Source organism: Psammomys obesus, unplaced genomic scaffold (genome assembly GCF_907164565.1).
Source record: "Psammomys obesus unplaced genomic scaffold, mPsaObe1.curated_primary_1811, whole genome shotgun sequence".
Taxonomy (NCBI): domain Eukaryota; kingdom Metazoa; phylum Chordata; class Mammalia; order Rodentia; family Muridae; genus Psammomys; species Psammomys obesus.
Genome location: NW_026590341.1, coordinates 726,763 through 741,782, shown reverse-complemented (window position 1 = coordinate 741,782; position 15,020 = coordinate 726,763). Strand labels below are relative to the sequence as shown.

At 50.0% G+C, this 15,020-nt stretch overlaps 1 protein-coding gene across 3 annotated transcripts; it reads right to left on the bottom strand.

The window, feature by feature from the left end:
- Positions 1-1,593: 1,593 nt before the first annotated feature.
- On the bottom strand, positions 1,594-13,604 carry Rnh1 (ribonuclease/angiogenin inhibitor 1). 3 transcript variants are annotated; one of them, XM_055606868.1, is made up of 10 exons: positions 13,494-13,604; positions 7,504-7,608; positions 5,822-5,992; positions 5,286-5,456; positions 4,614-4,784; positions 4,369-4,539; positions 4,113-4,283; positions 3,665-3,835; positions 1,979-2,149; positions 1,594-1,847 (listed from the first exon to the last, which is right to left on the bottom strand). In XM_055606868.1, the coding sequence occupies exons 2-10, from the start codon at positions 7,587-7,589 to the stop codon at positions 1,760-1,762; spliced, it is 1,371 nt and encodes a 456-aa protein (XP_055462843.1). In that variant the 5' UTR covers positions 7,590-7,608; positions 13,494-13,604; the 3' UTR covers positions 1,594-1,759. The 3 variants fall into 3 exon arrangements, with proteins under 3 accessions (XP_055462843.1, XP_055462842.1, XP_055462841.1); XM_055606867.1 differs by lacking the exon at positions 13,494-13,604 and adding an exon at positions 9,508-9,626; XM_055606866.1 differs by lacking the exon at positions 13,494-13,604 and adding an exon at positions 9,406-9,501.
- Between the last annotated feature and the right edge of the window lie 1,416 nt (positions 13,605-15,020).

The following is a 15,020-nucleotide window of genomic DNA, read 5'->3' as shown; positions in this document are numbered from 1 at the left end:
GTGTTAGAATTAAAGGTGTGTTTTTAACAATTTAAAAATGTTTAAAGATTTACTTTATGAGTAAGGGCAGTGTTTTGCCCGCATGTGTATATGTGCACCAACGAGTGCCTGGAATCTCTTAACTCCTGGAACTGGAATTAAGAGATTTTTGTAAGCTGACACAGGAGTGCTGGGAACTGAACCCAGATCCTCTGCAAGAGCAACAAGTGCCCTTAATCACTGAGTTGTCTCTATAGCCCGCAAGCACTTGCTAGTTCATGGTTTTCGTAACAGCCATTCTCATGATGTACCATCTTACTGGTCCTGGTGTACATTTCCCAGGTGACCAGTGGCAACGGGCATTTTTCCTTCCTGCCTTTAAAAAATTTGTTAGATATATTGCTCCTTATTAATCAGGTTATTTATAAATCCTGATTAAAATTGCAAAATTTGGTGGGCATGGTAGCTCATGCCTGTAATCCCAAGTCTAGGGAACTTGGGTGGGACTGCCATAACTTCAAGGGCAGCCTGTGTTACAGTGGAACATCTGGCCCCTTAGTAGATATCCTGGGTGTTAGCCTGTGGGTTACACTTGGCACACACGACTGGCACATATGTACACATAAATATAATTTTAGCTGGGCATGACAGCACATGCCTTTGATTCCAATTTTCAGGATGCAGAAGGAGGCTGATCTTTTTTAAGAGGCCAACCAGGCCTACATAGAGAACTTATCTTTAAAACAGTGTCTTTTCTCTGGTAACTTTCTGCTGGAGAGATAATGCCCATGACTGAGTGTACCAATAAACATAGTTTCCTCTGCTGAAAAACAGAAAGAAAGAAAAACTTTGGGGGCTGGAGAGATGACTCAGCAGTTAAGAGCACTTGCTTTTGCAGAGGACCCATTTCTGTTCCCCCCACTCATTTGGCTGTAACTCAGTTCCAGGGGATCAGGCACTCCTCCAGCTTCGGAAGACAAGAACATGCTGCACAGACATACATGCTGGCCAGACACCCATACACATAAAATAAAAATACATTTGCCATGTGTGGAGGCACACATCTTTAATCCTAGCACTTGAAAGACAAAAAGCAGGCAGATGTCTATGGATTCAAGGCCAGCCTGGTGTACTTAGCAAGTCTGAGGTCAACTACAGCTACACAGTGAGACCCTGTCTCAAAAATGAGATAAAATAAAAATAAAATTTAAAAGTATAATTTTAAAAATAAATCTGAAGGTGAGAATGTTCTTAAGTTTTTTGTTTGTTTGTTTGTTTGTTTGTTTGTTTTGGCTTTTGAGACAGGGTTTCTTTGTATAGCTTTGGCTGTCCTGGACTCAACTTTGTTGACCCAGCTGGCCTCAAACTCACGAGACCTGCCTCCCTGAGTGCTGGGATTAAAGGCGTGTGTCACCACACATGGCAAATTTAGGTATTCAAATTTAGCCTTCTGGCCAAGGCTATAGGTAGCAAGACCCTGGTTTTAAGAAGGCTGTCTTGGAAACTGAATCAGGACCCACTGCTGAGGTGAGCATATGCAAGAACTACCCCATACACAGATAGTAGTCATAGCATTGTGGGTCTGTACCAACCCACAAAAAAATGACAAGGACCTTTCTTGCCAACAAAGTGTTTTAATAGTTATAAAGTGTCTAAAGTTTTCTACTAAAATAAGATCACAATGCTTATCTCCGGTCAACACTAGGGCACCCAGAGCCAGAGATCCTGCTGGCTGCCCTTGGAGCTGGATTAATGTCCTATGTCCATGGAGGTGCACAGCTCAGGAGATGATCCTCAGGGATGGCCTTTCCTCCTCCAGGGCTCGAAGCTGGTCTTCCACCTCCTCCGCCCAGTAAATGTCATACATGCTGTACGTAGGTGGGCAGAAAAAAGTGAGTTGGGGTGCCCCTAGTTACTCCTCCATGCCCACCTTCTTGCCTGAACCCTCTGAGGCCAGGCAGTCCCTGTCCCAACACCTTTACCGACTATATCTACTTACACTAGCTGCTGAAGAGTACAGCTGGGCTGTTTGAGGCTCTCTATCAGTTGCAGGACACCTGAGTCCCCCATGCAGTTGTTACTGAGGTCCAGTTCCCGCAGGCTGCGGTTAGCCAGCAGGACACTGGCAAGGCTGCTGCAAGCACTGTCATGCACGTCACAGTCCCCGAGCCTGGGATGAAGAGGGAAAAGCTGTTCCCCACATCTAGGCTTTGTTAGGAAGGCAGCCCCTCCATTCCTCAAGTGCAGCTAAGCTTCCCTTGGCTGAATACAATAGATACAACCGTAGCTTCCCCTGACAGAGGAGGGGTACACAGCTCAGAGGGCATACCCATGTCTCCTAACACCAGGATTCTGACTAGGTCAGAACTCTGTGCACCAAGGCCAAGTACATCAGATACCTACAGAAAGTGACAGGGTAGACAGGCTTCTGGACTGAGGGAGACTGGGATACAGGCCAAAGGAAGGGTAAGTGAGCAGGTCCAGTACCCATACCCATAAGAGGGAACCTGAAGAAGCCAGAGGTACTGGAGTATAATGTACAATAAATAGTCCAGGTGACAGCAAGAAGCTGCTATGACTTGCCTCTCCAATGTGGACCTGAAATCTGCAGAACCCCATCTGTAAGTGACTGTGGCAGGCCCCAAGTCCCCTGGAACAGTACCCATGCTCCACTCCTCCAGACTTCCTGAGTGTTCCGAAGCTCTGGCTACCAAGATGCTGGACAGGAGACTGCAGGGCTGTCATCTTTGTAGTGGCCTGTCTACCTCTACCCTTTAACTACTGCCCAGTCCAGAATGAGCAGCAATCAAGATGTGCCACCACAGAAGGCAAGGCTGAGATAAATGGTAAAGGAGACTATGGACTGGCTACAAAATGGAAAATCTCTAGAAGTGAGAAGAAAAACTTGAGAAAGTAAATAAATGAGACTAGGAATTGAATTGCCCTCCCTTGAAACCTAAGGACTGACTCCTGGACACTGCACAGAGAAATGAGAAAGATGAAGGAAGCACAGGACTTCTCAGGACCAAGACCCACATAAAGGTGAGCCAATAGCTCTGAGCACAATGGGTAGAAAAAAATTAAAGCTTGCAGAGAGGACTGGGCTCATTTGCTATCAAGCCAACAACCTGAATTCCATGCTTGGAACCCCATAGCAGAAGGAGAGTCAACTGCAAGTTATCTTCTGCCTCCACATGCATGCATGGTGTATGAGCTGGGGGTATACACACAAAGCAGAAACATAAAGTAACAATTTAAAAATCTGCAATGGGCAGATAGATACATAGGAGATGTGGGACAGCAGAAACCTCCCTGGAACCAGAAAGAAATAGAAGAAATGAGTGGCCTAGATTCTACATCAAAGTCAATGACCAGGATGCACTAGAGTATTAGAAACTCATCTATAGAACCCATCCTTGGAAACTGCTGGAATGTGACTAAGAAAATGAAGAAGCCCAGGCTTGGTGGTGCATACCTTCTCCCTGGCACTCAGGAGGCAGAGGCAAGCAAACCAGCCTGCACAGTGAGTACCAGGGCTACACACACCCATCTCAAAAAGTATGGGAGCCCTAGTATATCTCTACCTGGGGTTCCTCACAGGAGGAAGGTGGCCAGAACTTAGAGCTATGCTTTCATCTCCAGCACATGGCCACCTGCACACACACACACACACACACACACTTACCAAAGCACACGCAGCACAGTATCTGGCTGGCCCAGGGCTTTGCATAGCTCCAGGACTCCCGAATCTCCCAGCGGGTTGCTGCTCATTTGCAGCTCCAGCAGAGAACGGTTCTTGGTCAGCACCGAGCAGAAGTGGGAACAACAGGCAGCTGTGAGACTACAGGTCTTTACCCTGTGGGAACAGAAAGGCTGGAGTCCACTGGAGCCAGTAGCTCCAACTAGCCCTTCCCTTGGGGGTCCATACCCTTATGAGCCCAAGTGGCTCACCCACTTCCACATCCTTCAACCTCTGTGTACCTGCACCTCAGCCTGACACTGTCCTCTGGAAGATGCCACACCATCTTCCAGAGTCCACCAGCATCTCCCAAGCTCACTCCATCCCAGCACATTTTCTGCCCAGGCACCATTCTGTCATGGAAGTACCACAACCCCCTCCTCAGGCCCCTCACCACAGTGACTCCAGCTGACAGCCAGGCTCCAGCAGGCTCTCACACAGCAGTCGGGCACCCTCATCCTTCAGCTCATTGCCAGCTAGGCTGAGTTCCTTCAAGCTCTGCTTTGCCCGGAGGACACGGCACAGGTCTTTGCAGCCCTCTGCCGTGATATCGCACTCCCAGAGCCTGTGGGATATCAACATTCTCCAAGAATGTCCTTCACTCACCACTCTCCTCCATCCCCGTGGAAAGAGGCTGGAAACTGACTCACCACAGAGTCCTAAGCTTACAGCTAGGGAGCAGCAGTCCTGAGCACAATGCTGCAATGCCTGCATTACCCAGCTTGTTGCTGCCCAGGTCCAGTACCCGCAGTGAGGCTTTGGAGGCCACGACATCACACAGATCCTTGCAGTTGGCTGATGTGACTCCACAGTTCTCCAGTCTGGAGACATAGGACATGGTAAGAGGGGCACTGGTGCCTGACCCTACCCTCAGCGTCTGTGGCCTGGTACATACTTGAGTGACTCCAGTTGACAGGCAGAGTCCTTCAGGCCCCGGCACAGCATATGGACACCAGCCTCATGGAGGTCATTGTTGCTCAACACAAGCTCCTTAAAGTCAGGTTTCACCCTGAGCACTGAAGCCAGGGGCTCACAGCTGGTGGCTGTGAGGTTACAGTATTCCAACCTGGGGGCAGGCAGGGGTCTCAGGCAACTCAAATGGATTTAGGATAGGCCTGGAAATGCAGTATCAGGGAAACATAGGATGCTGGTATCTTGTTTTCTATTGCCTTCTTAGGCCTCATCTGGTTGGTCGGGCACAGTGAGTACCTAGACCCTCCAGGCCCGTGTGGACACCAACATTGCTCAGAAAACCTTTACGGTAAAGAGCCCGACCGAAATTCTGAGGTTCTCCCAGACCCAGCAGGAAGAAACAAGTTCTCACTGAAGAGTACCTTCAGCTCATCTGGGATCACATTCTACAGAATCTAGCCAGACTCTACCAGCATCAATTCTACACTCAGGCTAGATCAGCTACCAGCCCCTAGCGAAGGGGAGCCCCTGGAATCTTAGGAGTCCCTTCTAAAGTTCTCATCCATGGGTGCTGATGTCAGGGTTACTGAGGGTGGCTGGGCTCTGGGTCAGGGGCAGCAAAGAGCTCAGGGACCCTGGCAAGGTACACACTCACTGAAGCTTTTCAAGACGGCACTGGGGGTCCCAAAGTCCTTCACAGAGCAGCTTCAGGCCTGCATCCCCCAGAGGGTTGTCATTGAGATGTAGCTCACGCAAGGTAGGCAAAGAGCGCAGCACATCAGGCAGGACTCCACAGCCAGCCTCTGTCAAGCTGCAGTTCTGAAGGCTGAAGCACATGCCATCAGCAGCAGGCATGAAGAGACTCAGCCCATACCTGCCCGAGCTCCCACCACACTGTGCAGGGTTAGTGCACTGCTTTCCCTCCAGACGGGGTTCCAGGCCTAAGAAGGACATCGGTGTGGCTCAGCCAAATTTTCACTTGGGGCTGGGACCTGGAACAAAGCCATTGTGTGGCCTGTCCTAGCACTGCATACGTCACCTGTGTTGTTCTGGCTAGAGCTGGGAGTGCCTGTCACCACAACCTGTCCCTTCCTACTTCCCCAGCCTCTCAGTAAGCTTTCTACATCACAGCTGCCTATGTGTCCACTTTAAGTTCTGTCCTCAATAGGCAGGCTGAGCCCCTGGGCTTACCTCAGCTTCTGGATCTTACAAGTAGGATTCTGCAGGCCCTGGAGCACCAGGCTCACACCAGCATCACCCAACTCATTGGTGCGTAGGCTGAGCTCTGTCAGGGTAGGGTTGGCCTGGATGGCTGAGCTGATGTCTTTGCACCGTACCTCAGTGAGGCCACAGTCATCTAGCCTGCAATCAGGACCCCTGAGTCAGCAAGGTGCTGGCCTCAGACCCAACCACCATCCCACACAACAGCTGGCATGACCCACCTGGAGCCGAGAAACCCAGATGTGGGATTATAACTACAGTGTTTAAACTTGAAACAGTCCTGGTGACATATGGATCACCAAGCTCCACCAAGCTCAGCCTGGGCTACACAGTGGAAGAAAGCCCAAAAGCTAGACCTGCCTGCCCAGCTTGTACAAAGTTCCAGCGCCGAGAGGTGGGTGGGAGCATAGGAACGGATGCTGATAGCAGGCAGAGGAACTCAGACCTGGTCAGAGCTGCTGCAGCAGAAGTACATGATGAATCATACAGCAAGTTATGACTCCGTTAGGCCACATGGGGTCACCGTGCACCCACAATGCAGTGTGGAGGGCCACACCCATAGTATGTCCACACTCCAAAAGCACATGACCACCATGAAAAGCCCTTAAACTAGCCAAGGGAACAGGTGCAGGATGTCTAGGCTCAAAACTCAGGTCGCTGGGACAAGAGGAAGAGGGAACCTGCAGAAAGGGCTAATGAGATGATCAGTAAAAGTCATGGGATCCTAAGCAACCAGAAGGGGGAAAGTCACAGGGCAAAGCTGGGAACCCATACCTGACTAGAAGTGCCAGGCAACATGAGAATCTTGGGACATGGGAAGGTGATAGAGGGCTGGGGATGGCTGAATGACCTTCTGACTCTACTGCAAACCTAAGACTCTCTCAGGAAAGATGAGGAAGAAGCAGCCACCTATCTCTTGCCTGCGAACCTGAGTCACCAAGAGCTATGAGAGCCTAGTGAGGAGAGCTGTTACAGGAACAGATTTGGAGAGGCACCACTGCCTGCTGAAATGCCCACTATCTCTAGAGGAAGAAAAACTAGTAAGGGTCCAAACTGCCAAACGCAAGGTATCTACCACCTGCGGCAGCCATCAGCCTGCCCACCCTACCTGAGCCTGCAGTGGTTCACAACAGCTGTTCAAACATGACACATGCTAGTCAAGTTCTGCTACCTAGCTACAGGAGCTACATGCCTACTTGTCAGCTGTTTTTACATTCGTGTATCTCAGGCTAACCTCAAACTCACTATGTGGCAGAAAATGACCTTGGGCTTCTGATCCTCCTGCCTCCACCTCCCCAGTAGTGGGATTATAGGCTTGTACTTATATATTATGTATATTGTGTTGGAAATCAATTGAATCCAAGACCTTGGGCATACTAGGCAAATACTCAGCTATTTAGCTATGCCCACAGCCTACTTCCAGGCCGGTCTGGGCTGCAGAGTAAGAACTTGTTTGAAAACAAGAACTCAAGAGTGACATCTCATGAAGATTATGAAAAACATCTTCATGCCCATGAATAGTATGCCTTTAGAACATAGCAAGCTCCTGTCAGATGGCCACCAAGCTGCAAGCATCACCCACCTCCACAACAGAGTACTGCCCTCCCAACCAGATCCAACTGTACCCACAAGGGCCCCAAGGCTGTCTCTACCTGACCACTTGGTATTGCTGGATCAGAGGAAGGAGTTCTGTCCAGCGGGCATCACTCAGCTCCTCACACTGGATGTCAAGACTCATGGTGGGTGCACAGTCTAATCTGCACAGAAGAAAGAAGAGAACTCTTGAAAAAATTCCCATAGTTTGACAGGCTAGAATTTGTAAGAAGGTGAGTCCATCCAAGAGAGCAGATTATTTTCAGTAGGGGCCCAGTCTCTCCCCAGAAAGTATGTCTACATATTGAGTCCCAAGGTATCAAAGCAAGGCTACCTACATGGTACCCCCAGCAGATACCACTAAGAGCAGCAGTCTCTAGCTTCCGAAGGAACCCAGCCACCCAGCACTTTATTTCCACTGCAGACAGCACCAGGACACCAAATCTGGCCTGGAAGTCTGCCTCTTACTGCCCAAGCATGGCTATGGTCTGGAAAGCTCAGCGCAGGCCTGCTCTGAGAACAAGTTGGGCTGGTAGGCACCACCACACTCTGCTGTTGCCACCTACAGCCATATGCCAGGGAGCCTGGATCCTGAAGGGTGGAAGGCACAGGACGCTGGGGAAAGGAGAGTGTTCAGGGGCAGCCACTAAGGCACTTGCTTCCATGACTTTCTTTTGAGACTAGAGACTCATGTCAGGCCAGGACTATCTTCTATGCAACCCTTAGGCAGCTTGGGCCCAACCTGCAAAGGATCCAGGCTGTCTATCAAGCTGAGAAAAATGAGACCTAAATCCTGGAAAGCTGGGACAAACAGGTCATCACAGGGTCTGACAGGAATGGGCAGAGCCTAAACAAACAGGCATTGGCTGTGAAGGATGTCCCTGACACCTGGGGGCAGACACCCATGTCTCCACATTCCTGATCATCTGTCAAGCAGGCTGGCCTGGACAGCATTCGAGTATCCTGGGGGGGTTCTTTGGAAGAAGTGATCTGTGCTAGGTTCTGTTTAAGAGCAATAGAAATTCACTTCAGCTGCCCTCTCTGATGGTCATGACAATGACAGCAGTTCTGTGTGAAGTTACAGTGCCTGGCACAGCATGACCTTACTAAAGGGGCCTCCCCCTCCCTTCCCAGAGCTAGGAGGCTATCCCCTTAATGCCAAACGGGGAAAATTCACTTTACACATCTTGACACAAGGGCTAGTGACAGGGGAAACTGAGGCAAGGGCATGAATAACTCAGCGTGGTCATTCAGCCAAAGCATGGAAAAAAGTTATCCCCACTCAATGAGCCATTGAGTAAAACCTGCACTGCCTGGATCCCAGGGTGCGTCATCCAAACAGTCATCGCTGGGGCACTTGCAGAGGGGTGGGGCAGCTACAGCCCCAGGTCCACAAGTGCTGCTCTCATCTGCACTGCAGACCAGGAGATCCTACAGTATCTACCTTTGGGGAAAGCACAGTACTGGACTTTGCGGGAGGCAGGGTGCCAGCCAGTTCTGACTGATCACCTGAGGTCAGGGACAAGGGATGTGAGAGTAACCAGGCAGCTGGCTCTCCTCTCACACTCCTCTCCTTGCTTGGCCTTGAGACAAAGCCCTGGGCCTCTCTGGACCTTTGATCCTTTGGAGTGTAAGCCCTCAGAATGCACACAGGTGATCAGGCAGGAGACCCCACAAGGCCGGCTTAGAGACATTACTCAGACTTCCCTTTAGATGCAATTGGGGATTGCTAACTAGCTGCTCTTAGCTGTAGCCGAGTTGGGTTAATTCTGGGATCTGAAGACAGCCCCGTTGGGCCTTTAAGTGAGCAAAGACGCCGCAGGCGACGGGGACATGAGCTCAGCCTTCAAACACTGAGAAAGGCTTCTCTAGGGCACATGTGTGCCACTTTAAGAAGGAACAGGCCTCAGAGGCTCCCTGAGCCCGCGATCCCGCCCCCGCCCTACTTTGGTCCCTCGAACCTTCTGGTCCAGACGCTCTGCCACGTATTAAGAGGGCCAGGAAGGGACTCGAGACAAACTCTCAGAGCCAGCCGGGCGCCCCGAAACATGGCCCGAGCTCACCTGGAGACGCAGCTAGAGGTCTCAGCCGCTCGCGTTTCTTCCGCCCAGGGCGGAGCCTCGAGATTCTCGCCGGTCCTCACTTTCTGGCCTCAACTAGCCTTTCACTTTGCCTTCTGAAGACCGCCCACCAGGTCCGCCCCTCCCACATGCAGGCTGCACTTTGGGCACAGACTCGACAAACCTGAGTCACTTCTTTGGGCCTGACTAAAAATATGTAAAATGATCCACAGCTGCAACGAAAAGGGTGCGACTGTGATGAGAGATTCTGGTACGACAACAGCACACACCCACCTCTCCCATGAGCCAACGAGCTTTTCGTGGACAGAACAGTGTTCAAAACATCCTTTATGGTCCTGGGGATGTGGCTGGGGGTGCTGACAGACTGCTTCTTGTGCATGAGGCTCTAAACACCCACAAAGGACAAGCATTGTCACTATTTAAGCACTTCGGCTATTGGTTTTACATTTTATTTATGTATGTGAATGCTTCATCTGCATAAATGTCTATGCATCGGGCCAAGGGAGGACAGAGAGGGTATCAGATTCCTGGGGACTGGAGTTCTACATGGTTGTGAGCCACCGTTCAGGTGCTGGAAACTGAACCTGGGCGCTCTGGAGAGCAGCAGACAGTGCTCTTAACGGCTAAGCACCCCTCCAGCCCATGTTTAAACTTTGTAACATACTCCTAATACTGGTTTTTGTATTTTTCAAACAAGCTGGCCTGGAACTTGTAGATTTGTCTCCTGGGTGCTGGGATTCTAGCACTTTGGAAAAAGTCGGCATGGGGAGTTTGAGTGTCACTCAAAAGCTCTGCTGTCCTGCACAGATGGCCACATTCTTGTCAAGGAACTGGCATTCATCCACCTTTTTGTTGAACACCTATTATGTGCAAGGCACTGTTCTGAGCCCCAGACCTCCTGGGGCTTTATTTAATAACACCAGGGGCTTCCAGCAGGCCAGCACAGGATGTCAGGGGGTTGTGTTCCCAAGAAGAACTGGGACCAGAATCCCTGAAGGGAGAAAGGGAGGCAAAGGGACAGGCAAGAAGGTAGACTGGAATTCAGCTCCATAAACACTGCACACTGGTCACTACAGACCTAGCTTAATCTTCACGGCTGCAGGGGCCATGCGGACTCAAGACACCGGCAGCTGGCCTGTAAATCAGGGATCAATTCTTCTGGGAAAGATAAAAGGCTGCCCAGTTAGAAGGAAAGCTATGGCCAGGCCAGCCCTTACTTGTTGCTAATGTGAAGAATTTCTGAAAAGATGTTGTGCTGAGGAGTGATTGGAATGGTGCAGGTCCTGAGGCTAATTACCTTATCTTGGGCTACTTCTAGCCCTCTAGGACAGCCCTTTCTTGCCCACCTCTGTGTTGGAACTAACATCTTATGACTATAGATAGAAACATTTTAAGATGAGAGCTAAAGGTGGGTGCAGTGGGGCACACCTGTGATCACAGCACTTGGGAAGCAGAGGCAGGTGGACTCTGAGTTCGAGGCCAGCCTGGTCGACAAAGCGAGTCTATGACAGCCAAGGCTACACCGAGAAACCCTGTCTGGAAAAATGAGAGAACCAGGCCTGATCACCCCTCCCCTTAAAAAAAAAAAAAAAAAAAGTCATCAGTCCCAGGAACTAGGCTATAGGTCACCAATTCCAGGAACAAGGTGATAAAATTCCCTATCCAAGGAAGAGCCTGAGGATAACCACAGGAAAGGGAAGGTATCTCAGGGTGCAGCATCTGTGCTGGGCAGCCCACCCACCTTGTAGAACATTCATGGCATAGAAGATACCTAACATCCCTGAGGTCTATAGATAGCTTGGTCAGTGTTAGTTAGCCAATCACTTTGTAACAAGCTTACACTTGCTGATGTCACCCAATAGTGTCACTGTTAAGCTGGAAATTCCCAGTCCTTCCTCAAACCCCAATTAAAACCCTGCTGTTCAGCTGCTGGGGCTCTCCTGTCTGATCTACTACATTGGTGACTGTGGAAAGACTGAGCTTAAGCCTGAATAACGCTCTTTTCTCTTACATATGTGGTCCGGCTCCTGGTGGTCTTTGGGGACCCTAAATGTGGGCATAACAAAACAAAACAACAACAACAAAGACAGCTGTGCTTTTTGCATGGACACCCTGTACCCACAGACAAAGGGCAGGAGCTACCAACTTGGGGTCCTGGGTTCCAGGCAAGCCATGTGGCTGGCAAGCCCAATGTGTTTCCAGTACTTCACCAGGACCTTGGGACAAATTGTGAAGACAGCAAGCACCTCTCTTCCTGCTGCATGCATGAAAATGAGTGTTTCTGTAGAGATCAAATACACTGAGGAAGGGTGAGAAAGGAGAGAAAGAGGGAGCAAGGGCCCCCAGGTACGCTGAGTTTCCACCAACTTTACCGGATGCTGTATGAGGAAACTAACATGGGAAGGTGGGCCCCAGTGTAAGCAGGATCTTCCTAAGGAAGTGGCAGAGATAATGGGTGCAAAGGGCAAAGAAATATTTCTCTTTTGGAGCCTCCAGAAGGAACTACCTACAGACACTTGATTTTTAACTTCTCTCCAGGACTGTAAAGTGATTAAAGTAACAAATAGATTTGCAATTTTGTTACAGCAGATATGAAACTGGTACTTTTTATACAACTGCTACAATTTGTTTATTTGTTTTCTTTCAAGACAAGATCTCTGCATAGCTCTGGCTGTCCTGGAACTCACTGTAAACCAGGCTGGCCTCAAACTTTCGGAGAGCCAACTGACTCTGCCTCTTGAAAGTGTGAGTACTAAAGGTATGCACCACTGGACATGCTGCTCTGTTACTGTGCTCTTGCAGCAGGACACGGGCTGCCTTTAATCCTAGCCCCTAGCCCTCTACTCCAGAGGCCTAGGCAGGTGGAGCTCTGGGAGTTCAAGACCAGCCTGGTCTACAGAGTGAGACGCTGTCTCACAAAAAAAAAAAAAAAAAAAAAAAAAAGATATGGCCCTGCTACGTAGACCAGGCTCACCTTGAACCACGGACATAACCACAGCTGGCCTCATCCTCCTCCATGCTGAAGCTGAGTTTGGAAGCTGGTGCCACCACACACAACCTACTTTATGGGTACAACCACATTGACTCAACCTTTACATTAACCTCGGCATTTCATCCAGAAGGCTCAGGACGCGTTCAAGACTAGTTTGTGCAACATACTGAGTCTCAGGCTAAGCTGGGCTACAATGTAATATTGTGTCTTTAAAAAACAAAATACATACACATTGGCCAGACTACTGAGCAAGACCCTGTCGCAAAAATACGTATTAAAAAATACGTATATACAATGATGCAACTTTCCTTTGTGCAGAATTATCGGTGTAGGTAACTGAATCAACCAATCTCCACGGTGGGCTGCTTTCAGATTTTTCACTATCCTGCAAAGACTAGTCGATTCTAAGGGACTTCCTACACACTGCCAAAATGACATAAATTCCATATCCAACAATGGAAGGCCACTGAAGCGAGGTGAGGTTATCGGTTACGTGCCCTCCCAGGGTCGCGGTTTCCACTTCCCCTTAAGAGTCAGGGAGGCCTCGGGCTAGCCTGGCTGCCCGTTCAGGCCCCGTGGCGAGGCCGCAGTTCTCGGAGGACCTGGCGGACAGACCGACCCTCTGCTTCAGATCCCGCTCCCTTGAGGGCCTCCGCCTACCCCTCCTCGAATCCCTAGGAGGTGCTTCGGGGGACGAAAACCAATCGCTACTTCGTTTGGGGGAAGCAATTCTGACTGGGTGGGTCCTTGCTTGGGCAGCCTGAAGGAAATACTACGCATGCGTAACCCGACGCGCCCGGACCCCTAGCCGAGCGCGGAAGGTGCAAAACGTCATCCAAGTGCGCAGACACCGCCTCGTTCGCCCCTCCCGCCAGCACCGCCCCGCCCGGGAGCGCCCATCTCGCCTCTTCCTCTTCTCCGGCTAAGTGGGCCGGACCGCTGGGTGACCACGAGCTAACAGAGCACTGAAACTGACCTCAGGAAGACCGAGGCCTGGAAGACCCGGAGCGGGATGGCAGCCTTCTGACTGGAGTGCAGGAGGCGAAGCGAGGCCCTCCGAGGCGTGTCCGCGTGGTGAGGGCGGGGCTTGCCGCGGGGGCGGGGCCTATCACGAGGTACTTTCGATGACTGAAGGGACGCTCGGAACCCGCCTGCCTTCTGCCGGAAAGTCCCTCCCGGGTGGCTTGTCCAGCTGGGAAATCCACCCTGCTCTGTAGTAATGGTGCTCCGGGGTGGTTGACGCCTTCATTGCTGGATAATGATGGGTGGTGGTGGACTCGCTCTTGACCTACATGAGAAATGTGTTTCCGGAACCTCTACCAAAATGTATTGGAGGTGTTTGTTTTGTTGTGTTTCGGAGCCAAGGCCTGCTTGTATAGCTCTTGATGATCTGAAACACTATGTAGCCCAGGCTGGTCTCGAAGTCATAGTCAGTCCTGCCTTAGCTACCCTAAATTCTGGGATTATTATGCCTTGCTTGCTTGATATATTTACATTTGAACAAACCCTCAGTAAATGGCCACCACACCTGATCTCCTGGTTATATTTTTTGTGTGTGTGGAGTATGTGGGAGGAGGACAGCCAGGGTCCTGCTCTATTACATCCCTCCCTGTTCCCTTCAGACAGGGTCTCTCACTGTCTTTTCTAACTGCTGTGTGATACCATGTCCAAGGAAACTTATAAAAGAAATCTTTTCATTTTTTTGTGTTCCAGAAGGTGAGTTCCTAACCAACATGATTGGGAGCATGGCAACAGGGAGCCAGGCAGTCCCGATTCTGGAGCAGTAGCTGAGGGCTTATATCCTCATCTACACATGGGAGACAGAGAGACCTAACTGGAAATAGTGTGGTGGGGTTTAGAAACCTCACAGCCCATCTGTTCTTCAAGAAGGCCATACATCCTAATCTTCCCAGAGAATTCCAACTGGGGATCAAGGATTCAAACGTAGGAGCCTGTGAGGTCTATTTTCATCCAAACTACAGCACACACTGAACCTGGTGCTAAAGTATAAATAAGCAAGACTCAACAACCTGCCTGTCTCTGCTCCTCATTGCTCTAGGGTTAGAAGTACAGAGGTGCTGAGTGACCAGGCAGACCCTCAAATCCACATTCCATCCCACATATCCCCAGCAAAATTAAGGTTTTCTGGTGCAATACTAAAAAGAACCTACCCACTTTGGAAGACGTAGAAATTGATTTTGTTTACATTTTCTTTGTCTTAGAAGAAGTCCTTCATTATAGACAAATTGAAGGTACATAAGCAAAATAGTATCAGCCTAAAGTCCCGTGTTCTAGATGAAAACACTGCATTCTGACTGCTGTTACTAGCACTTCTTGTAGACCAGGAAGCTCTTAAGAAATGCAGTGCACCCACAAACATGATGTTCCAGGACCTAATAGGAAATTTTATCAGGGAGGAGACAGGTAATGGATCTCTTGGCAAAGCACTCATTGTCAGGCCTGACATATTCCTTCTATGCTGGGCACCGATATGATGGAAGGA

What these genes read in the sequence shown, in the direction of transcription:
- Rnh1 (XM_055606866.1), bottom strand. Translation starts at nt 9,494, where the DNA reads ATGTTTCGGGGCGCCCGGCTGGCTCTGAGAGTTTGTCTCGAGTCCCTT. An exon ending in CAGCAATACCAAGTGGTCAG is followed by an intron (nt 5,993 to 7,503) that starts GTAGAGACAGCC and finishes TCCTGATTGCAG; the next exon opens with GCTAGATGACTGTGGCCTCA. An exon ending in TGTAAGCTTAGGACTCTGTG is followed by an intron (nt 4,284 to 4,368) that starts GTGAGTCAGTTT and finishes GATATCCCACAG; the next exon opens with GCTCTGGGAGTGCGATATCA.